Consider the following 25,442-nt stretch of genomic DNA (forward strand, 5'->3'; position numbering starts at 1 on the left):
ATTTGTTCCTGCTAAATACAGAAACTAGCGAATGCTATCAACAGTTCCTCCTACAAAAAGAATACTCGATGCTCTTTCACGCCGTCGTTGTCTTATTACTGCTGAGGAACAGAACGAAACGTTCAAGTACGAGAGTCAGCGGTGCTCAAAGATTAGCAAAACTTACACTTTTTATTGTTACTAGTTGACGACCCTGGACTGACCTGTTACCCTTCTGCCGTGAAGCAGTGCCACACGCTAAAGAGAAAAATCTCAGTGTATCGACGCACGTTATTTTTTATACGTGTTTAGGAACGTGAATGATTTCTAGAAGTGTGGGCGCATGACCCAGTGGCTTCTTGACAATTCCTTCCGTACATCGAGTTTTATAAATTTCTATTTATTTTCGAGAAATCTCAGACGGTACAACAGATGCTTTCTGTTGATATTGCGACCGTCACTTTATTACGCTTATTTTAGAAAGAGTCGTTCTGTCGCTGCCTGTCTTTTGAGTTGCTGATTCACAAGTGGTTGGTACGTATTGACACTTCAGATTTTATACCAGATGTTGCTAATTTTAGTGCTATAGATAAATAAAAAAAAAATTCATTGTGGTTTTCTCACCAACACGTTATGAAATTCTCTAGCCTAGAATTTGAAGCAGATGAGTGCAGTCCACATCTTGAACCTCTTTAACATCAGTTGCAACCGGTGTGTTCCTCTTGGTGATGAGTAATACGTCTCTCCTCCTCCTCTACTCCCAACGTCACCAGTGATTCTACTACTGGGTTTTAATTGACATCTGAATTTGTACGTTACTTTGTTAGCCCCCACGCCCTGTGCAGCGACGACGTTTGTGATGAGCGTGTGCTCGGTGCTTGGTGTTGCAGTGGTGGACTGCGCGGTGACGGCGTGGGGCCCGTGGTCGGAGTGCGACGCGGACTGCGGCACCGGCATGATGCGCCGGTCGCGCTCCGTGCAGCGCCAGCCCGAGAACGGCGGCAAGCACTGCCCCTCGCTGCTGCAGAAGCGCGGCTGCCAGGGCACGCGCTGCCCGCACAGCAACAAGTCCGCGCTCAAGGGTGAGCACCTGCGCTTTCCTTGTCGGTAAAACATCGTCGTTCGTTCTGTTACTGTTTGTGCCTTGTAGGATTTACTAATATCGTGAGAGCGAGATAGTTAGGAGTTCGTAGTAGACAGAGAATGAGAGAGAGTAAAGACGTGTAGAGATATAAAGAGAGGCATTGAGGGAAAGGGGTAGAATAACAGATATAAGGTTAGAGTACGAGAGCGACATGGAGAGAGGGAATGACAGGACAAGAACAAATATAAAGACACTGGGATAGAGAATGGGAGTGATACAAAGAGACAGCGGCAGAATTAGGGAGAGGAAAAGAGAATGTGAAAGGGTAAAAGAATGAGATGAAGAGTGTGGTATTGTGGGATGGAGCGTGACAGCGATATTATATTTTGAGAGAGGGTTACAGAATGGAAGAGGGATAAAACAGAGAGAGAGAGAGAGAGAGAGAGAGAGAGAGAGAGAGAGGGTGAGAGAGAGAGTGTGTGAAAGTTGTCGACAGTGAGCGGTAGAGAGAGACAGAAAGGAGGGAGAATGGGAACAAGGGTAGTGAGAGTAAAGGATTAGAATAAGAGATAAAGGGTTAGAGAGAGAAAGAGAATGAGAGAAAGTAGGAGAGAACGTACAGAAAGACGCAGGGATAGAGAAAGTGTGGGAGACAGAGAGACACAGGGATAGTGGGAGTGAGACAGACAGTGACAGAATAAGAGGGCGAAAGAGAACGCCAAAGTATGATAAGATAGGGAAAGAAAGTCGGGTAGGAGGGTACAGTGTAAGAAGCGGTTATACTGTGAGAGAGTGAAAGCGGGATAGAATGAAAGTGACAGAAGTAGAGAAACAGAGAGAGGGACAGAGATCGAGAGCCGGCCGGAGTGGCCGTGCGGTTCTAGGCGCTACAATCTGGAACCGGGCGACCGCTACGGTCGCAGGTTCGAATCCTGCCTCGAGCATGGATGTGTGTTATGTCCTTAGGTTAGTTAGGTTTAATTAGTTCTAAGTTCTAGGCGACTGATGACCTCAGAAGTTAAGTCGCATAGTGCTCAGAGCCATTTGAACCATTTAGAGATCGAGAACGAGACAGACTCAGTCCGACAGTATGAGAGAGAGAAAGTAATAGAGATGCAGAGGGATAGATTAACCGAAATGGGAACAGAGGACGATAGGGAGGCAGAAGAGAGTGTGAAGAAGAGAAAGACTTAGAGTAGAAAAGGAGTATGAGAACAAGAGAAAGGGAGAGAGAGAGAGAGAGAGAGAGAGAGAGATAGAGAGAGAGAGAGAGAGAGATGAGTGAGCGGGAAATGGAAAATGGATTGAGATATGTCAACAGACGTACAATTAATTAGCGACCTGCACTGGATTCTCATGGCTAGCATTAAGGATGTGCTGCGGGATGACTTGTTTGGCGAAGTGTTAATAAGTTACATAAACATTCCTGTCTATTAGTGAACACCATATAAAATCCATCCAGCGGTTCCTGAGATTAGTCTTCATACACAGACAGGAAAGGTGGCGGGGGACTTTAATTTATAATAAGTATGCATGTATATGATGTGGCGGACAGTTTCGGAAGCTATGTTAGCTTGTTCATGGACAATGTTACAAGAAGTTGCAGCACAAGACTGAAGTACAATGCGGGAGGATTTCTGCTGGGAATGGAAGTTCAACCAGAATATAAATAAATATAGCGAAATGTTTATCAATAGGAGAAGTGATTCATTACTGCCTAAGTATAATAAGTAACCTAACGTGGAATGACCACGTAAAAGTAATTGCGGACAAAGGAGATTCTAAACAGAGATTCATTGGGATAATCCTAAGGAAATGTAATTTATTCACGAAAGAAGTGCCTTCCCTCTGTCGATCAGTTCTTGAGTGCTACTCACAGGCCCCCCGGACCAAGGCGTCCTGTCACAGTTCGCGCGGGTCCTCCCGTCGGAGGTTCGAGTCCTCCCTTGGAAATGGGTGTGTGTATTGTTCTTAGCATAAGTTAGTTTAATTTAGATTAAGTAGTCTGTAAGCTTAGGGACCGATGACCTCAGCAGTTTGGTCCCATAAGATCTTACCACAAGTTTCCAATTTGCTACTCATCAGCCTTCGACACATATCAAGTGTAATTTGTGGTGTAGACAGAGAAGGAGCGATGGAGATCGGCGCCTTCCGTCACGCGATCGTTTAGCAAACAGAGGAGCGATCGCTATGAAGTTGCTCAACAAACAGTAGAGGCTACAAAAGGAGGCACTGGTGTCACGCGGGTTTGCTGCTGAAAGAACCCACATAAAGATAATGATTTGATGATAATGTTGTACTGTTCCAGTTTTGTGTCTTTTTCAATGCATCTTTGTTATAGATATCTTTTTTTGTAAACCAGAAAGGTTTTTGCATTATGTAACAACGGATTTCGTAAGCAGGCTTTTTCGAAACCGGTTTCCTAAATGGCTTCGCCTAAATATTTGTGCTGATAAACGCTCTCGATTTTTCTGTATTTAATTTGTGGATTTTTCGGTGCTACGTTGTTGCTAGAGCAGTGTTTTTGCTGCTTCTTTAAGAATTACTGTTTCTTTGTGCTGTCTGAATGTCCTAGTATCCAAGTACCCAGTCGTTTGCGAAAGCTGAAAGTTTATTCTAATACTGGTTATTCCTGATTTTATCGGTTCGTCTCTTTTAGACTCCGATTTCAATTTTCGCCATCGTGCATTAATTTTTCTGAGACACAACTGAAAATTAATACGTTATCTTGTATCACTCCTGTTTTAATTTCAAAATGTTCTGAAATTTCTTCACTGAACTTGACAGTAATGCTACCTGCAGAATACCACGATATGGCTGTGCAAATCATCACTGGACCATCACCATGTTTCAGTATTGGGACGCAGACTCGACCAGAACTTGGAAACAGTGTGAAAAAGTTGGAAAAAGTGTGAAACGAGACTCATCCCACCAAATGACATTTTTGCATTGCTTTATAGTCCAAGTTTTATGGCTTCGGCATCACGTTATCCTGTTATGGACATGTGCTTCTTTAGAGTCCGGATTTCGAATTCCAGCTGGTCCAGCATCTCCCATCTCATGGAGAGCTCTCTTCATTTCGTTTTGGTGCTGACAGGATGCGCGAGAGCGACATTCAGTTCTGCAATGACTTTTGCAGTTGTCGTTCTCATATCTTTCGCCACGATCATCTTCAATGACTGTCCGTCACGATCACTCAACACTTATTTTCGTCCTCGCTGTGACTTAGTTGATGATGTTTTTCCTCCATCTGTGTATGCCGTGTACGTATTAGATACTGTGTTTCTTGAAACGCCAACTCTTCGGCTACTATGGTTATGGAAGCACACGACATACGGGGAGCAACAATTTGCCTGCAGTAGAACTGACTTAGCTCCGACACAATGCATTCACAGCTACACAGAATTCTTGTCTGAGCACGACTGACGCTTGCAATGCATTGAGGACATTGCACAGGTGTCGCTCGTGGTCAAATACCGGGTGGTTATAATTAAACTTCCCCTTTTTAACACTTTATAACACGGGAACTAATTACCGTACGAGGACCAAACAAGGACATGGGGAAGAGAAATGATGCAGAATCATTTCAATTGGAATAATTTTAATGTGCTGCTACGGTACATCACACCATTACATATCGGCACCATTACTACTACAAAAAGGGCTCCATATGGCGCCCATAAGTGTCCAGAAGAGTCTGAAAGCACAGGATTGCACTCTACACAGCAGAACGAAGAATTTCCGTAGGTATGCTGGCTACTTTTGTATCCCGCCTGGGAGACGGCGCGTGGATAAGGGACAGGACCAGGAAAAGGCACTAATCTCTCGGTACTGCAAATACGGTTTAAGCACCTTTACTAGTGGATAAACATATGCAAACATATTACATAACTTGCAAGGTGGTGCGAAGTTGAAGGCAAGTGTCCTGGCTGGCTGCACCTGATGAAATGGGCTGAAGCAGTCGCGGAGTTTACAAATGTGTTTCGGGCAAGCAGGCGAACTTCACGAGCGATTTGCGGTGATGCCCCATCTTGAATGAAAGCTATTGAGTTCAATGGGTCCCTCTCTCCTGTAGGGCGGGTGTGACATGCTGACGAAGCATATTGCACTAACGCCGGCCGATCACACGCTACGTCTTTGGTCCTTGAGCGCCAACCTGTTCAAAAACTAATGGTCCAATGATGAAGATAGCCGCGAAGCTACACCATACGGTGACACGTTCCCCGTACAAAGGAACTTTATCCACAGTGACTGGAGGTGAAGATCCCCACACTCAACAACTCGGTGTGTTTACCTCATCCGTCAGAGAAAATCGAGTACTGTCTGTCCATAGGATGGTCCAGGGCCAGCCCTCGTCAACTTCAATCCTTGCGAGAAAGTGGAGAGCGAAGTCAACACGTCCTTGTGCGTCCTATGGTGCAAGCTGCTGTACGATATGGATCTTGCACAGATACCTTCTGAGAATGGCTCGAAGCACCTTCCCTACAGTGGACTATGGAATGCTCAATTGTTGTGACACAGCACGCGCCCTGCCCGACGTTCGGGAATTGGGCGCAGCGTTGTCTGCTATAAAAACAGCGATTTCGTCAACCACCTGTGATGCAACGGGTCGCCGGCCTCTTCCCGGAGCAACGCCAAGCTCTTCATCATTCTCTGCACAGCAGGAGGAGAAAGAGGACCCTTTCGTAATCCTTTCAGACAGCGGCATTCTCGAAGTGCAGTGGCAGCATTACTTTCGTTTTGATAGTACAGAGTCTCACCGACAATGCCCTGCACGTTTTGTCCAAGCTCATGTTGACACATCAACAAGTGCACTGCGAATGGTCAGGTGTGTGTGACTCTGAATGACGATGACTGATCACGGCACCTGGTGGCCATAGTTGGAACTGAACGGTGGCGCCGTGGCGCATGGAAATCGTGGACCCCATACTCTGGACTTTAATGCAACCAAGTTTGGTACTCGTACGGTAATTTGTTTCTATGTTATAAAGTGTCAAATAGGGAAAGTTTAATTATAATCACCCGGTACAACTGCACAAGCCGCAGACTTGGGTACCATCTACATTTACGTTCAACTATGTATTCCTTAGCAGCTGAACGAAATGGACAGAGTCTTGAAAGGAGAATATAAGATGAACATCAACAAAAGCAAAACGAGGATAATGGAATGTAGTCGCATTAAATCGGGTGATACTGAGGGAATTAGATTACAAAATGAGACGCTTAAAGTAGTATATGAGTTTTGCTATTTGGGGAGAAGAGTAACTAATGATGGTCGAAGTAGAGAGGATATAAAATGTAGACTGGCAATGGCAAGGAAAGCGTTTCTGAAGAAGAGAAATTTGTTAACATCGAGTATAGATGTTCTGAAAGTGTTTGTATGGAAGTGAAACGTGGACGATAAATAGTTAAGACAAGAAGAGAATAGAAGCTTTCGAAATATGGTGCTACAGCAGAATGCTGAAGAGTAGATGGGTAGATCACATAAGTAATGAGGAGGTATTGAATAGAAATGGGGAGAGGAGGAGTTTGTGGCACAACTTGACAAGAAGAAGGGACCTGTTGGTAGGACATGTTCTGAGGCATCAAGGGATCACAAATTTAGCATTGGAGGACAGCGTGGAGGGTAAAAATCGTAGAGGGAGACCAAGAGATGAATACACTAAGCAGATTCAGAAGGATGTTGGTTGCAGTAAGTACTGGGAGATGAAGAAGCTTGCACAGGATAGAGTAGCATGGAGAGCTGCATCAAACCAGTCTCTGGACTGAAGACCACAACAACAACAACAACAACATGTATTTCTTGTGGTGTTTCCATATTTTTATATAACCTCTTTAGCACAGTGATTGTAATTCTGATTTTTTTGAACGTTCGTAATGATAGTTTTTTGAGGAAACACGCGATTTAATTATAATGTAGACAAGTCCTTGCAGGAACAGTAAAAAAAGAACAATATGGAAAACGCTGAGACATTATTTGTTACCTGAATACTTTATTTGTGTGTGGCCTACTGACGCAAAATGTGATCAGTAGCAACGAAGGCCGGCAGCTGGACAGTCAAACCATAAAGTGAAAAACAGATGCGCGTATTGAATGTACGATTCATAGCGCCTGGCATCAGGAAAAGTAACGAGGCCGTACCAGCTCTAGTGAGAAGTATGGCGACAGGGCGTCGATACGTCACACAGGGGCAGCCGGCCGACGCATCACTCGGGGGTCAGCCTGAGGCACGGCCAATAAATTCGCAGGTGCTTCTCCGGCATTACTCAGCATGGACGGTGACCTCTGCGCCCACGGTAGCTCCGCTGGCAGGTCATCGGCACGGGCTTCGCTCGTTTGGAAGTGTTCAGTACACCGACACAACCCGTCTGATTTCTAAACGTTTCTTCCGACTGCATGGACATGTACATCTACGTCTACATCAGTACTCCGCAAGTCAACTGATGGTGTGTGACGGAGGGTACTTATGATACAAGTAATTAGTCTCCTCTGTACTGGCTCGAATTGGCGCGAGATCTATGTGGGAGGAAGCAATATATGTTGTCCGACTTTCCCCGGACAGAACTCTCTCGAAATTTCTGTGGTAAACCTCTCCGTGATGGACAATGGCTCTCTTGTAACGTCTGCCACTGGAGTTTGCTGAGCTTCTCTGAGACGATCTCGTGCAGACTAAACGATCCCGTGACGAAACGCACCGCTCTTCTTTGGATCTTCTCTATCTCTTCTGCCAGTACTACCTGCTAACGGTGCCAAATTAATCAACAGAACGCAAGAATCGGCCGCATAAGCTCCTTGTAAGCCCTTCTTTACTATTTTCCTGTTAGTTTCAATCTGGCGTCTGCTTTTGCCACTATTTCCATTATGTGGTGATTCCACTTACGGTCGCTCTACATAGATACTCCTACACATTTTACGGCAGATACTGTTTCCTGTAATTTGTCGTCAATAGTGTTTTTGTACAGTTGCGAATTCCTTTTCTTGAGTCTAGTCGTAAATCTCGTCTGATACTCGGTTAAGTTTGTGTGTTTTTTTTTCCCCCACTATACAGTACAGACGCGTTGCTGAAGTGAAAGCCGAGCGCCGTTGTCTACAGCGCTACGGATCTCAGGGAGGAACAGAGCGAGCTCCCACAAGATCTCTGTTTGCGGAATCCATGTTGATTTTCATAAGGGAGATATTCGTTCTCCAAATATATCATAATGCTTGAACATAAACATGTTCCATAATTCTACAAGTGACTGACATCAACGACATAGGACTGTAACACCATGCAACGAGATTTTGTTGAACTTAATTTTTAGTGGTTTCTGGTGCATTACATCTACATCTACATCTATACTCCGCGAGCCACCTTACGGTGTGTGGCGGAGGGTACTTATTGTACCACTATCTGATCCCCCCTTCCCTGTTCCATTCACGAATTGTGCGTGGGAAGAACGACTGCTTGTAAGTCTCCGTATTTGCTCTAATTTCTCGGATCTTTTCGTTGTGATCATTACGCGAGATATATGTGGGCGGTAGTAATATGTTGCCCATCTCTTCCCGGAATGTGCTCTCTCGTAATTTCGATAATAAACCTCTCCGTATTGCGTAACGCCTGTCTTGAAGTGTCCGCCACTGGAGCTTGTTCAGCATCTCCGTAACGCTCTCGCGCTGACTAAATGTCCCCATGACGAATCGCGCTGCTTTTCGCTGGATCATGTCTATCTCTTCTATTAATCCAACCTGGTAAGGGTCCCATACTGATGAGCAATACTCAAGAATCGGACGCACAAGCGTTTTGTAAGCTACTTCTTTCGTCGATGAGTCACATTTTCTTAGAATTCTTCCTATGAATCTCAACCTGGCGCCTGCTTTTCCCACTATTTGTTTTATGTGATCATTCCACTTCAGATCGCTCCGGATAGTAACTCCTAAGTATTTTACGGTCGTTACCGCTTCCAATGATTTACCACCTATGGCATAATCGTACTGGAATGGATTTCTGCCCCTATGTATGCGCATTATATTACATTTATCTACGTTTAGGGAAAGCTGCCAGCTGTCGCACCATGCATTAATCCTCTGCAGGTCCTCCTGGAGTACGTACGAGTCTTCTGATGTTGCTACTTTCTTGTAGACAACCGTGTCATCTGCAAATAGCCTCACGGAGCTACCGATGTTGTCAACTAAGTCATTTATGTATATTGTAAACAGTAAAGGTCCTATCACGCTTCCCTGCGGTACTCCCGAAATTACCTCTACATCTGCAGATTTTGAACCGTTAAGAATGACATGTTGTGTTCTTTCTTCTAGGAAATCCTGAATCCAATCACAAACCTGGTCCGATATTCCGTAAGCTCGTATTTTTTTCACTAAACGTAAGTGCGTAACCGTATCAAATGCCTTCCTGAAGTCCAGGAATGCGGCATCAATCTGCTCGCCAGTGTCTACGGCACTGTGAATTTCTTGGGCAAATAGGGCGAGCTGAGTTTCACATGATCTCTGTTTGCGGAATCCATGTTGGTTATGATGAAGGAGATTTGTATTATCTAAGAACGTCATAATACGAGAACACAAAACATGTTCCATTATTCTACAACAGATTGACGTAAGCGAAATAGGCCTATAATTATTCGCATCTGATTTATGACCCTTCGTGAAAATGGGAACGACCTGCGCTTTCTTCCAGTCGCTAGGTACTTTACGTTCTTCCAGCGATCTACGATAAATTGCTGATAGAAAGGGGGCAAGTTCTTTAGCATAATCACTGTAGAATCTTAAGGGTATGTCGTCTGGTCCGGATGCTTTTCCGCTACTAAGTGATAGCAGTTGTTTTTCAATTCCGATATCGTTTATTTCAATATTTTCCATTTTGGCGTCCGTGCGACGGCTGAAGTCAGGGACCGTGTTACGATTTTCCGCAGTGAAACAGTTTCGGAACACTGAATTCAGTATTTCTGCCTTTCTTCGGTCGTCCTCTGTTTCGGTGCCATCGTGGTCAACGAGTGACTGAATAGGGGATTTAGATCCGCTTACCGATTTTACATATGACCAAAACTTTTTAGGGTTCTTGTTTAGATTGTTTGCCAATGTTTTATGTTCGAATTCGTTGAATGCTTCTCTCATTGCTCTCTTTACGCTCTTTTTCGCTTCGTTCAGCTTTTCCTTATCAGCTATGATTCGACTACTCTTAAACCTATGATGAAGCTTTCTTTGTTTCCGTAGTACCTTTCGTACATGATTGTTATACCACGGTGGATCTTTCCCCTCGCTTTGGACCTTAGTCGGTACGAACTTATCTAAGGCGTACTGGACGATGTTCCTTTCAAAATACTATGCAAACACGATTTTGCAGACGGGAAATTGTTTTTAGGGCAATGCTTTATTTTATTTCGTAATTTTAGGAAAATATATTGATATGGAACAATGAATGCTCGTTTTCATATGCCCCTGAAACGAAGCAAAAGACATTGTTAAAAACTGTAAATGCAGGAAGTATATATGTAAAAACTGTTAAAGTACATGAAAATGTTTACATGTCATATATATGTGCTTAAAAATATGTTGTCTTCCTACGTTTCCTCTTGTAAGTTACGTCACTCTCTCTGATTAGTCCCCAGATGTAATCAAGAAGTATTCGCTCATTATACTGTCCCTGGTACTTTCTTTCAAACAACTGTAACTCCTGAAGGAACCTTTCACCCTGTTCCTCTGAATTTGCAGAGAGCTTTGAAAACATCTAGACACGGGTGGAGTACGTGGAGACCCTCTTCTACATCCCTGTAATTGTCCAACTTCTGATTACCTAGGAAATCATTCACTACGTCCAGGAAGCTCTTTTAGGCTTTATTTCAACTGGTAGGTGCTTGCAGACGAATGTGTCATCACGAACCAATTTTTTCACTTGGAGACCCACAAAAACCCCACTATTAGCCTCTGAGAGTTTGGGGCACACATTCTGAAGGAACTTCATTGCACCTGATGTGTACCTAATGCCTCCACAAATTGATTGAGGAGCCCAAGCTTAATACAGAGCGAAGGCTTCAGAATCTTTCCCTGCCTCGCAAGGGGATCCCACTTCATGTTTTTCTGGGTAACCCATAGCTCCATTCTCAATGGTCACTCAACAGTCTCAACATATCTGCCTGTATCGCTGCTATCCTAAAGATAGAGAAAGCAGGGATTTTTTTATGTTTCCTCCTTGTAATCCCATCAAAAATTCAGTCATTTTTAAATCCCAATTACATCCCACTGATGTTCAGCATATTTTAACACCGGAAGTTGATGTTGAATACTTGAGTAACTTTCTTCTAGGGAGTCGAATGAGTGACTGGAATTGATGGATACATTGACGGATACTTATATCCATTGTGAAGGAGAACAGGTTTCAGCCTCTTGCAGGAGCTATCAATGAAGATTGGCCAGTGCTAGTTAAACCCTGTTTCTTTCAAAAGTAGCACATTGTGGGAATAGCACAGGTTATCTGTCAGAGTGAAGTGTTGTGAGAAAGTTTCATAGCGTTTCCTTTGGTTGGATATCTTGCAAATCTTATCCAATAGGCTCCAGTGCTTTAGTCTCGATGTTAGGAATTCCGCATTGGATTTTGTAATACCTAGATCCGTGATGAAGCTATTTAGCTCATTTTGTATGTGGGAAGTGAAGTGTAGCATCTTCATCCTCTGAGAAGTCTCTTTCGTGTTCGATTTCGGTATTTGATTCATTACTGCTGCCTTCACACCTCTTCAGCACTAGAGGAGGAGGAATAGGAAGCTCATCAACGTGTGGAATGGGCCTAAGAGATGAAGGCAGGTATGGATATGAAAAAAAAAAAACATTGGTTTTCTTTTCCCTCTTATGATGAGAACAGCAACACTGAAATCATCATCATCATCAGCAGCAGCAGCCAATTCAATCATTAGATGATGTGGCCTCTTCGAGTCGTGGATTCAGGTAGGCTTTCAGAAGTCTTCTCCAAGTGGGACGGTCTTGGGCAGTTCTCTGCCAGGTGTTACCAACGATCTTCTTGATGTCTGTCCCATCTGTCTGGTGGCCTTCCTCTAGGCCTCCAGTGCTCTCTCGGACTCCACTCCAGTACTAGCTTCGTCCATCTGTCGTCTTTTCTTCTTCCGACGCGGCCAGCCCACTGCCATTTCAAGGAACCTACTCTCTCTAAGATGTCATTAACCTTCGTCACAGACCGGATGTCATCTGCCCTTTTCCTGTCCTTTTTTGTATAGCCCAGCATTGATCTCTCCATGGCTCTCTGTGCTGTCCTAAGTTTCCCTTTTGTAAATGGGTTCAGTGTCCATGTCTCGCAGCCATACGTCATCACAGGAAGAATGCATTGATCAAATACTGCTTTCTTCTGAAATAGCAGTTGAAAAAGTGATTTGTTGGTTGTCGCAAAAATTTAGGTGTTTTCTCCTCTATAACTGGCCTCGAGAGTAGATCTACAACAACCACACACAACATGTGGTACCCAGTTAATAAGACCTCCATACTGAGCGGAAATTGTTACCATCCTTTATGCTATGCTTTACTGCTTTCAGTTGCAGGATGGAGGACACACGTAGCAAAAACAGTTTGTATGATTCTTACAATAACGGGAAGATGCCATTGTTCATCAGTAACGTGAATCCGAAACAGATAACATACGACTGAACAGTTTATTCATCTCATGTATTAAGCGTTCTTAGCAAATATAATTTTAACCAATCGTTTCATATAATTGGGCATAAGAAGCAAAGAAACGATCATACAACAGTAGGATTATTCAGTGCATAGTTGTGACCTCATTAATCCCCAACTAGCATAAAATTCACTTAAACATGCAAAAGTTTTGTTTTTTTGCATAGTGTAATTATCTGTATGTGTCCTACGACGTTCTTTGCAAACAGGAAGGACTTGACCTTTTTTTCCAGTCGCTAGGTGCCCCTCGTTGCTCCAGCGTATACTACGACAAACTGCTGCGGGAAGGTAGCAAGGTTCTTTCAAGTAATCTTTGTAGAGACTTACAGGTATCTGACCTGATCCTGATGCCTCTCCATTACTAAGCGTTTATAGTTGCTTTTACATTTTGCGATCGGTTATCTCAATATCTGCTCTTTCGACGTTCGTACGATGAATGGAAAAAAGGGGCCGTATAACGATTTGCTGCTGTGAAAGAGTTTCAGAAGACCGAATTTGGTGTTTCGGCCTTCTCTCTGTTACGTTCAGTTTCGGTACCTGCGTGATCACTGAGCGACTGAATAGATGATTTCGAACCACTTAGTGAATTCGACCAAAACTTCGTAGGTTTTTTTAGTCAGATCATGCGCGGAACGGCCATGGAGTCGCTCGATCTCAGCCTCGTGGCGGCCCTAGGAGTCCACGCAGTCTCCGCGATGGGATCGGCGGTCCACAAGACAAGTTGCGTAGTGTACTGCCCTGCAGACTTACTCAGAAAAGTTTATTGGACAACCTGGATTATTCCTCCACTCTGGATTACTTATAAAATGTAAATAAGGGTCGCCAGCCTCGGTTTGAGCAGCGGTACGACTTTAGGAACGTCAGTACTTCTATAAGACTAATTACTATCCAACTGCAGTCCATTTACTTTCAGAAAACTGTCGGATCCAATCACTGGACTAGAAAACAACGCCACCAACAGGCATTACACGGCCTCCGACTAGTATCTAACTATCCACGCCGTTTGTCTCGGTAAATGAAACAAGACAGAAGTCTATTGAATGACGATCAGTGTGAAGCACGTGTGTCGAGCCCAAACTGACGTTAAGAATTTTATGAAGTGTGGCACAGTGATTTATTTATAACACGTGTGTGCTTCGCAAAGAAACAGCATATGAACAGTCCAGTCACATTAATGTGACCACCTGTCAAGAGCCCGAATTACAACATTTTGCAGGGTAGACTACTCCGAGACTCGCAGGAAGAGAGTCAGTGAAGTCCTGAAAGGTACCGACAGGGATATGTACTAGGTGTCTCCGTTAAGGGAGGTTTGCTATCTTTTGGTTCAAAAAATCGATTTTTTTTAAATTGCGTTTTTGGATCCATAAAAGTGTTTAAAATCCACCCCCGAAACGGTTTTTTCGAATACAGAAATGTTGGTTATTCGCAATTGAACTAAAAAATGCACCTGCCTGAAATCGGCCTTTTTCACGCACCAGTTTTTTTTTTCGGGAATTTCGACTTTGTAGCTGCGAAAAATTATTCTATGTGCTTGCCCTTGACTGAAACTGATAAAGTGATCAAAGAGCTTACGACGTACTACAGCTTGGCAATCCGACGGCATTCCAATTCGGTGGAACAGATGAAGAAGGCAATTTGGGCAACGTATTTCCACAAGTGTTCGACGGATGACCACCCACATCACCAAAATTGTCCGACTGGGGAAACTAGTTGGTGCAAGTGGCGCATTGCAGAGGCTACCGGACATCTGGACGAATATCAGCACGACCAGCTGCTCTCCAAAGAAGTTCAAAAAGTGATTCATCCTATCTACGAGGCCCTTTCGGAGGACGAGTTATTGTACCGGTGCTTGGGAGGAAACACCCAAAATTCAAAAGAAACTTTGAACGCGTGTGTTTGGAAGTTAGCCCCCCAAGCATTTGTATTCTGGTGCGAAGACTGTGGAGATTGCGACTTTCCTGGCAGTAAGCAGCTTCAACGAAAGGTATTCAGCGATTCTGAAGACCATGACAACGATGGACGTCGCCTTGGGACGCTATTCGACGTAGTTCGCCAAGCATTCGGACGACCACCGGATTCAAGCGGCCGAAAACCGCTTGCCACCGGCCGTACGAGCGGCTCTGGAGCAGCACAGGATGGCACAGATCGAGCAGAACGCCCTCTTTGAGAAAGGGTAATGACTAGTTTATGGACTCGGAATAGCAGATTGAACGTAAGTTGCAGAATATTGCATTTATATGTAGTCAAAAGTTCAAACGCGTTTTTCCCGAAATGACTTTTTTTATCGCGCGGTATGGTAACTTCAAATCTACTGAACCGATTGGAATGATTCTTTGTTTCCGTAGAAGCTAACTAAATTGTCTAGGAATTGTACCACTTTTATTGCGGCCCATCAACTACAAATTTTTTTACTTGACCGACGAAGTCGAAAAGTCGATGGAAAAAACCCTATTTTATTCAAATGGCCGCCATTTTGTTTCTTATGGTCCAAATAAGCGAGGTACAGCTCCTAAAGAATACTTCGCTAACGTCAACTCAATTATGATTTCAGACGAGCCGGCTGACTTCTAACATACCGCGCGTGGAGGTCTACATCGAAATTTTGTTTCGTTCCGACGGCACTTCTGCCTTTGCTCTTCGACATTTCCGGTGTAAAAAATTCCAGTTTGTAGAGGAAATATCAATAAACTTTTTGACTAAATTTGACACTGATACCTGTAACACATCCCGAGAAAAAAAATCTGAAACTACATGCTTTTTTCGGGCCAAAGATAGTAAACTTCCCCTTAAGAATGCATGGCACGAATAGTTCGATAGAAGTCGTATTACAGATTCCCCGTCTTTTTTTAAATCCCAGGGGGGAGGGGGTCTGTTGGCCAGGGGAATATGATGTTCTCATCCTGATGTTCTTCGTACCACGCACATATACTGCAAGCTGTTTGACAAGTTGCATTGTCCTGCTGGTAGATGTCATTGCGCCGAGAAAAAACGAACTGCACGTAGGGATAGACATTGTCTCTAAGGACAGATGCATTCTTACGTTGATCCCGGCCTTGCCGCATTGGTAACACCGGTTGCTGTCAGATAACCGAAGTTAAGCGCTGTCGGGCTGGGTTAGCACTTGGATGGGTGACCGTCCGGTCTGCCGAGCGCTGTTGGCAAGCGGGGTGCACTCAGCCCTTATGGGGCAAACTGAGGAGCTACTTGATTGAAAATAGCAGCTCCGGTCTCGTAGACAGACATACGGCTGGGAGAGCGGTGTGCTGACCACATGCCTCTCAATATCCGCAGCCAGTGACGTCTGTGGGCTGAGGATGACTCGGCGGCCGGTCAGTACCGTTGAGCCTTCCAAGGCCTGTTCGGTCGGAGTTTAGTTCAGTTTGGGTTTTAGTTTATATTGATCCATTGTGCCTTCCGGAGTGACGAGATCGTCCAGGGCATACCATGAAATCATTCCTCAGACATAACATTCCCTCCTCCGGCCCGGATTTTCCCTTTCAGTGTGTCATTACTGTACACGCCAATGGACATCTGTCTGAAGGAGCATAAAAAGTGATTCATCTCAAAAAGGCCACTCAGTGGGCGTCCAGTTAAGGGGGGTAGGACGTCAAACGGGCCGACTTGGGGCATGAGGGGCACCACAGGACATTTTATTTTCTACTATCTATTCTTTTACTATGGTGGCACCGCCAGACACCACACTTGCTAGGTGGTAGCCTTAAATCGGCCGCGGTCCGTTAGTATACGTCGGACCGCGTGTCGCCACTATCGGTGATTGCAGACCGAGCGCCGCCACACGGCAGGTGTAGTCCAGCTAGACTCCCTAGCACTCGCCCCAGTTGTAGCGATGGTTTACTGACTACATACGCTCTCATTTGCAGAGACGACAGTTTAGCATAGCCTTCAGCTACGTCATTTGCTACGACCTAGCAAGGCGCCATATTCAGTTATTATTCTGAACCGATAATATTGTGAATCATGTACCATCAAGAGCGACGTTCATCATTAATGGATTAAAATTAAGTATCAAACTAATTACGTCCACTTTCTGAATTCTAATTCCTTGTCATGTTCCAGTATAGTTCTTCCCTCCTCACGCCAGCCTGCATGAGCTAAAACGCGTGCATTTCGGCCCCCACTAGGTACACGGTGTTGGCTCTTCTGCCAACACAACGTTTACAAATAAATTCATAAAACTTTGTCAGCATGACCAGGAAGGATTCAGGATTAACACTAATAGCAGTGGAAGTGCAAAAACATAACAAAATAATTTGTTTTTTAGATATGAAATTTCATCATTTTTTCACTTACTGTTGACTGCATTTGTTGCTATAGGTACATTTTTCTTCACAAGTAAGAGAGATTTTTTGATGAATTTTGCACAGAATACAAACCATAGTTACAGGTGTATGAAACTCCAGAATTTTCCAAATCTATTAAAAACTGTGGTAGAAATTGAGATAATTAACCACAAAATTCGATTTTTTTTCTAAACGTAAAGTTTAAAACGTAACAGCTCATTCATTTTTTCATAAATTAAATAGATTCTAGGGTTACAGACACCTGTAAGTATGGTTTGTATGCTGTGCAAAATTTATCGAACAGTCTCTCTTACTTATGAAGAAAAGAGTACCTATAGCAACAAATGCAGCCAATAGTAAGAGAAAAAATGATGAAATTTCACATGTAAAAAAAATTATTTTGTTATTTTTTTGAACTACCGCTGCTACGAATGTGAATCCGGAATCCTTCGTGATGACTGGGTGTTGTGTGATGTCCTTAGGTTCGTTAGGTTTAAGTAGTTCTAAGTTCTAGGGGACTGATGACCATAGATGTTAAGTCCCATAGTGCTCAGAGCCATTTGAACCATTTTGAACCGGAATCCTTCCTGGTCATGCTGACGAAGGTTTATGAATTTCCTTGTAAAAGTATAGACAGTGGATATTAAAATGTCCTCTGGTGCCTCTCCTGCTCCAAGTCAGCCCGTTTGACGTCCTACCACCCTTAAGATACCGGCGTGCATATTTCAGCCATCATCGCCGATGACCAGTAGTCAGCATGAACCAGGTGCCTGCTGCGGAAGTCCGTACAAACCAACGTTCGCTGAAAAGTGTTGAGCAGACACTGTTAGCAGCACCTTGGTTCATGAAGGCGGTCAGTTCCTCAACAGCAGCACGTCTGTTCGCCCGTACACACCTCCGCGGCCGCCACTCTGCCCTGTCATTTGCGGCCCATGGTGTGCCACAGTGGTCTCGGCGCCGGTTTTGGATAGCGCCATTTTTCCAGGCGTGGCATGTTTTACCAACGGCGGCATGCAAACTGTTTAAAAACGAAGCCGTTTCGGAAATGCTTCCACCCTTGGCCACATCAGAAAAATGTCTCCGTTTCCACATTACGACAACGACTGCACCGTTTGTGAGACCTGAGTTTCTCCTGGCGTGTACAACTTTCAAATAATTTCCGGGAATTCAGCCAGGTAACACTTTCAGCGACCGCCGATATTTCGGCGGGAGAACACCCCGCCATTTTCAAGGCAAACTGCAACGGACAGGCGGCGTACATGCAAATTTAAAACCTCGGTTCTCGGACTGAAGCAGGAAAGGTAACACACACACACTGAACACTAGTGCCACCAAAGATGACCAAAGTCAGAGCTATCGATAGTGAGACTATGAATTCGCAGGTGAGGTAGCATAGACTCTGTCCCTCTGTTTTTTGACAAGGGAGCGAGCCGGATTCGAAACGGAGTTTAAACAGAAACCTCCATCCCTATTAACGAGGTTGCTCGCTAACTTAATCTCAACTGCCTCCCTGATAACACTGTCGCAATAGCTGGACGTGCATGCCACTGCGTAAGGCGGGTGTATGTCGTATTCCTTCTAGCTGCGGCATGGCATGTATTGGTCAAACTATCAGGACTGTGGAGGACCGATGCACTGAGCATAAAAGGCACACACGATTGCAGTAGCCAAATTGATCTGCTGTTGCCGAACATTGCTTGGATACTGGTCACCCCATGTTATATAATAACACCGAGATACTGGCATGCACGTCCAGCTATTGGAACAGTGTTATTAGGGAGGCAATTGAGATTAAATTGGCGAGCAACCTCGTTAATAGGGTTGGAGGTTTCTGTTTAAACTCTGTTTGGAATCCGGCTCTCTCCCTTGTCAGAAAACAGAGGGACAGAGTCTATGCTACCTCACCTGCGAATTCATAGTCTCACTATCGATAGCTCTGACTTTGGTCATCTTTGGTGGCACTAGTGTTCAGTGCGTGTGTGTTATCTTTCCTGCTTCAGTCCGAGAACCGAGGTTTTAAATTTGCATGTACGCCGCCTGTCCGTTGCAGTTTGCCTTGAAAATGGCTGGGTGTTCTCCCGCCGAAATATCGGCGGTCGCTGAAAGTGTTACCTGGCTGAATTCCCGGAAGTTATTTGAAAGACTGTAGTGTTGTCCGCATCTCCCCGACAAGTTTCATGTACCCTCCTCTGCTAGTACTGCCACCTGCAGTCTGTGAGTGGTTATTGCACATTGACGGAGAAAATACCCTGTGATCACATTAATTTGACAGGACTGCGTACATCGTCTTGGAAACCATAAGGAACATTAAAAAAATCGCCATCCACTGGAGCATATTGCAGGAGAGGACGACACGCTGCTGAGCAAAACATCAGTGGACCTGGAAATGTTTATCAACTCAAGATGGACATGGTATCTCGAAACTGGGTATGCCTTTGAAATAAAGCATTACAAACGTATTTGTGACTCACGGCATAAATATTGCCTTTCTGATGCTCTACTTCTGTTCGCTCACGTATGAGAGCCCATGTCAAAGCCGAAGTGCGGTATCAGTAAGCTGCAACGATCTGAACAGTTTCATGTTCCGTCTCCCAGGCTATTGATCTCTGATTAGAAGAATGAAAATTGCTGAGCAGGGTGCTGTTATCGATGGCCCTACCCTCGCTCGAAACTTTGTTTATTTAGTGGCTTGCGGAAGAGAATCTCTAGCTGCGTCTTTAGTTACGCTTGGTTAAAACGGTATTGAGGGGCAGAAGGGTAGCGGAATTACAGGCCATAACCCTACTCACAGTTCATTTGAAAAAGAGGCTCCACTACTGACGTATGGCAAGTAGAAACGATTTACTGCCACCAGGCAGCGTTTAGTAATTGTATAATAACTCATTACACCATATTTTAAATGAAAAGCGTTTGCCATTAATAATGGGTGTTAGTAGTCAAATTAGCTTCCATTAGGAATGTGGAATGCACTCAACGGCTGTAATATGGCATTCAAAATGATGGAGAGCAGCAATCAGTCGTTTCCTTTTTGACTTTATTAACGCAAATTCAGATTCGGCTAGTAACTAGCCATTATCAATGGAGTATTTCAGAGTATTAACACGTGACCTGGCGCGTGAGCTACTGTTTTTTGGGCTCCTGCCACAGTTCATTCAAGACTGAACTGCGACAGGAGACCGAATAACAGGGTTGACGTACTATGGCTCTCATTAAAACTCCGAAATACTGCACTGACAATAGCTAGTTATTAGCCGAAATCTATTCGTCCCCGGCACCTGAGTGGCTTAGGGTTAGCAGCCCTCTGTAATAAAAAAACTGAGATAATTGATCAACAATGAACTTCAACGGATGTTTTACGACGTCCGCCCCGAGCAGATGCAACGAACAAAAGCGAACAAAATGAGATTTAAAAAAAAAAAAAGTGGTCAGCACGACAGAATGTCCATCCTAAGGGCCCGGGTTCGATTCCCGGCTGGTTCGGATATTTTCTCCGCTCAGGGGCTGGGTGTTGTGTTGTCCTAATCATCATCATTTCATCCCCATCGATGCTCAAATCGCTGAAGTGGCGTCAAATCGAAAGACCTGCACCTGGCGACCGGCCAACCCGACGGGAGGCCCTTGCCACACGACATTTACATTTTTTTAGCCGAAATCTGGATTTGCTTTAATAACACCAGAAAGGAAACGACCGATTGGTGCTCTCCATCATTTTGGAAGACGAAAATAGTGTTCAGTTGTTTTATTTTTCGCATTCTGTTGATTTTCGTATCGCATTATACTGTTATCTAAAGCAACCAAGTACTTCACACCGTACTAGGACTTAAAGAACAAATATATGGTTGTAAATAGCAAGAAGTATAACTGGAAAATGAAACGCAGTGTAGTTACCAATGCAGATGGACGGCCGCGGTGGCCGAGCGGTTCTAGGCGCTTCAGTCCGGAACCGCATGACTGCTACGGTTGCAGGTTGGAATCCTGCCTCGGGCATGGGTGTGTGCGATGTCCTTAGGTTAGTTAGGTTTAAGTAGTTCTAAGTTCTAGGAGACTGATGACCTCAGATGTTAAGCCCCATAGTGCTCAGAGCCATTAGAACCAATGCGCATAAGGGTAACATCATGGTGATGGCAAAAGTAAATAAATGCAAACAGCACTCACAGATCTGTCCTGAGTGGCCAACTGCTGCCAAAGGGCAGCACGAATGATGATCTATGTTCGTGGTTCATGTGATCAGCATGCGCCGGCCGGTGTGGCTGTGCGGTTCTAAGCGCTTCAGTTTGGAACCGCGTGACCGCAACGGTCGTAGGTTCGAATCCTGCCTCGGGCATGGATGTGAGTGATGTCCTTAGGTTAGTTAGGTTTCAGTAGTTCTAAGTTCTAGGGGACTGATGACCTCAGAAGTTAAGTCCCATAGTGCTCAGAGCCATTTGAACCATTTTTGATCAGCATGTCGCCAATTCCTCCTGCAGTTACTGCCAATTGAAGAATCCAGACGGTCTTGATCAAGCGGCTCCTCATTTTGCCTCACGACGCTGAGTGAACCCTATTCCAGAGCTCCCTACCTCAGAAAACATCTGAAGAGGTACCAGAAGTCGAACCCGGCTCGTTCTTCACTGAAGGCAGTGATAGTAACCATCTGGCTACGGGTATGATCAGTTTCGAATGTAACTGAGTTAAGTAGCTTACACTTAATGTAGCAAGGCAGACGTTCGATATTGTTGCAGTGAAATGGCTGTGGCTGCTTTTAATGGAATGAAATTATAATCAGCCGACCAGTTGCAATGGATAAAGAAATTCTTTACCTAGGTTTCGACAAATATAAATTTGTCTTCTTCAGAAGGTAGCAGAAATCTGATAACGACGTCGTTATCAGATTTCTGCTACCTTCTGAAGAAGACAAATTTATATTTGTCGAAACCTAGGTAAAGAATTTCTTTATCCATTGCAACTGGTCGGCTGGTTATAATTTTATTACGTGGAACCGTTGCTGTTGTGCAGCTATGTTCAAAATATTTAATGGAATGGCTAATTTTACGAGAAGTTCCAATTCTGAATAATGACAAACATTGTACAATTGTGTTCCTGCTCCCAAGAGTGTCAAATAACCGATTCCTGCGCTTAGTCAGCTTGTGCCATAAATTTCATTTCTCCTGAAGTTAATTACGTACCTTTTAATTAGTTATGAGATCTACCCGTGTAATCTCTGCCGTCGTTCTGTGGCACTACATTTCAAGAGCTATTCTTACCTCGTATCTGCTGCTTATCTTCCAAGTTGCACTCGCAGACCAAGCTACACTTCAGATATCTTCTCGAAAGAAATTTCAATTAAATGGAATGTTAAAAACTTCTCTTTCTCATTTTGTACCGTCTCTACTTTGGCCATCGTCAATTATCTTACTGCCCCACCAGCTAAACACATCTAGTGCTTTAACTTTCTCATTTAATAATCTTATTTTGTTAGTCTCATTTGACTTGATTTCATTACATTTTCTTTATTTCGTTTGGTGTTCCAAGGAAGTTGAAATACACGTCTGTAGGTAGGTATAAAATACTCGTACAAATAACAGCGTAATAATTCTATCCATCATTTGTAAAACTGTCATTGTAAGAATAAAATACGACTGCAGAGCACATAATCACTGGTGGGAACAAATGGATGACAACGAAAGCAAGAAGTATTTATTACCTACAATTTTATTTTTGCGTTACTCGACCCGACGCGTACAGAATTAATTAACTTCAGGCGTTTTAAAGTTTCTTCTTGCCTTCAGAGGGCCTTATTGCTAAAGGTAACATTCACAAGTCGTAACCTATTGCTGTGAAACTACCCAGCAAGAAAGACGCTAGTCCCTTCATTGCGAAGAATGGGAACGTTCAATAAATAGCGCGGGAATGTGTTCTAGTGCCTTTATCCTTCATGTCGCAGCGACTTCCGAAGTTGAGAGAAGCGTAATCTTGGCACAATGTTCATTAAAACTTTGAGATCGGATTCTTGCGAACAGTTCACAGACAAGTTCCACGGCCCTATTTCCTGCTGTTCCCGGCTATCGGACACTGAGTTCCCTAGGCGAGAAGTCTCCAACTCTTCTCTGTGCCGAGCGAATATTTGTATCAACAAATTGACTTCAAATGGAAACGTCCTCAGTTTGGACTATGTTGATGTTCGTGTAACTGGGTGGCATACCGCAAACCAAAAATTTTTGACGCCGAAATGCCCTCAGGTGTTTCAGATAGGGTCTCCATCTCTTGGAAGGAATTTTTATTTAGATAGTTAAAAGTAAGAAACTTTACTGTCTCAGCTGAGTCAGGAATACTATTTAGTTATTTTCCACAAAGTTACAGAAACAGGTTATAATTTTTTAAAACGAATTTTTTTTTCTTTCGTGTAGCTGATATAGTGTACAAAACAATTTAAACAGAATCTCTATCAGTCTAATTTAGTAATCTAGAAACGTCTTAGTTTTATTGTGTACATATAACATGCTGCTTATATAGGGTGATTCAGCTCCCCTACCGATGTCATTTTATGCAACGTACAAAGTTATATCTGGCCTTCAAAAACCATGCGCGAGATTTTCGTATTCTCTCGCTCACCTGAATAGCTCGAAAACCGCGTGGCCTCCAGCGAAAACGTATCCCAGTGCAAAATATAACTAAATTAAATTTCATACACAAACGTCCTGTTATGTTTTTCTGTAGGACTAATAGTCTGTGCGTAGCGAGCGAGTCTCTATGAAAATCTTTCGCATGGTTTTTTGAAGGCCAGATATAACAGTGCGGGTTGCATAAAACGACATCGGTAGGGGCGGCTCAATCGCCCTGTATTAGGCTGTGTTCAGGTGGATGTTCTGGTCGTTGAATGTTCGTTTAAGCGAAGTCACGTGGAGCAACCATAACTTAAGCCGTGAGATACCGTGGCCGGAGAGCTCGTTCAACCATGGCGTTGGATTCTTACGCTTTGAACAACGACTTCGGGGAAAAAGCTGACTGAGAAGGCACGGGGGTGATACGCGAAGCCCAGGAAGAAGTGAAGGAATTGAAGTGTTTGTTTCAACTCCAGTAGGCCTACCCCATAATATGCATGTCAACTTACAAGAAATTGCTGCAGTCACTAGCATCAACCTCAAATCTGTCTATAACTAGCAATAAATAAACTAACCTCTGTGTTTTCATCTCCGTTTGATTCCAGAGGCAGTCGCTTTCTGCGTTCCATTACGCCATCATGAGGCATAGGGGATGAACTTATTTCGCCAGACAAAATAACATGCAAAAGAGAATCAGTATCTGCAGCAGCGTATGTAAAACGGCTGGACACTCGCATTGTTGCCGAAACCGGTTGCCTCTGGAATAAGTCAGAGATGAACATATAGCTGTTGGTTTATTTACTGCTGGTTGTATCTATACCGGCTGTCGTCCTATAGTTTCTCCTAGTAAGGTTGGAAGAAGTGAATTTAAATCTGTCTGGTAAATAGTACACGATGACAAGTTTCACGCGTACCATCTGTTACCGACATAGCAGCTACACAGAGTTGCTTTCTGTGAATGGATCGTGAATCATTTCACTCTGAACGCCTTACAAGATGTTCTGTACTCTGATGAATCCACGTTCCCAAATTATTGTCCAGTGAGCATCTTAATACAGATTATTAGACGACAGAAAGTCCTAGGTAGGTACGTCAGGTCGATCGTCAGAGGTGGTACATTAATGTGTGGAGTGGTATTCTTGGGAATAAAATCATCGGTAAACACAACATCGGTGGTACAGTGACGAGATTGTATCATTGACGTTGTGGGTGCTCACCTTGGAAACAGACTAGACGTTAAACGCCGTTTGTGGTTGGAGCACGATGGTCAAATAGCCCATTCCCAGCGCAATGTTTCGCAAGAACTGAGCAACTAATAACGCAGAAGACGGTTAGGGCGCCGTGGTCATCAGGAATGGGCCGCAAAGTCGCTTGATTGAAATAAAGTTTATGATGTTTATGTCATAAAAACCAACAACCCCCGATGTCTTCAAGCAGTGCTTCTACGAAACTTGTCGCTACGTGTTACCGGCAGCTTAGTGTACAGTATGTGTATGACTGGAATACTCTCTTTCAAATTATGAAGGTGGCAGGGGTCAAATACAGGGAGCGAAAGGCTATTTACAACTTTTATAGAAACCAGATGGCAGTTATAAGAGTCGAGGGGCATAAAAGGGAAGCAGTTGGTTGGTTGATTGTTTGGGGAAGGAGACCAGACAGCGAGGTCATCGGTCTCTTCGGATTAGGGAAGGGCGGGGAAGGAAATCGGCCGTGCCCTTTGAAAGGAACCATCCCGGCATTTGCCTGGAGCGATTTAGGGAAATCACGGAAAACCTAAATCAGGATGGCCGGACGTGGGATTGAACCGTCATCCTTCCGAATGCAGG

At 44.0% G+C, this 25,442-nt stretch overlaps 1 protein-coding gene across 1 annotated transcript in view; it reads left to right on the forward strand.

The window, feature by feature from the left end:
* The window catches only part of LOC126419388 (somatomedin-B and thrombospondin type-1 domain-containing protein-like), a 359,147-nt gene that overhangs the window by 43,117 nt on the left and 290,588 nt on the right, over positions 1-25,442 (forward strand). The window contains exon 2 of the mRNA XM_050086575.1: positions 807-1,061. Coding sequence (XP_049942532.1) covers positions 807-1,061 — 255 coding nt within the window. The remainder of the gene's footprint in view (positions 1-806; positions 1,062-25,442) is intronic.

Source organism: Schistocerca serialis, chromosome 9, assembly GCF_023864345.2.
Source record: "Schistocerca serialis cubense isolate TAMUIC-IGC-003099 chromosome 9, iqSchSeri2.2, whole genome shotgun sequence".
Classification (NCBI taxonomy): Eukaryota; Metazoa; Arthropoda; class Insecta; order Orthoptera; family Acrididae; genus Schistocerca; species Schistocerca serialis.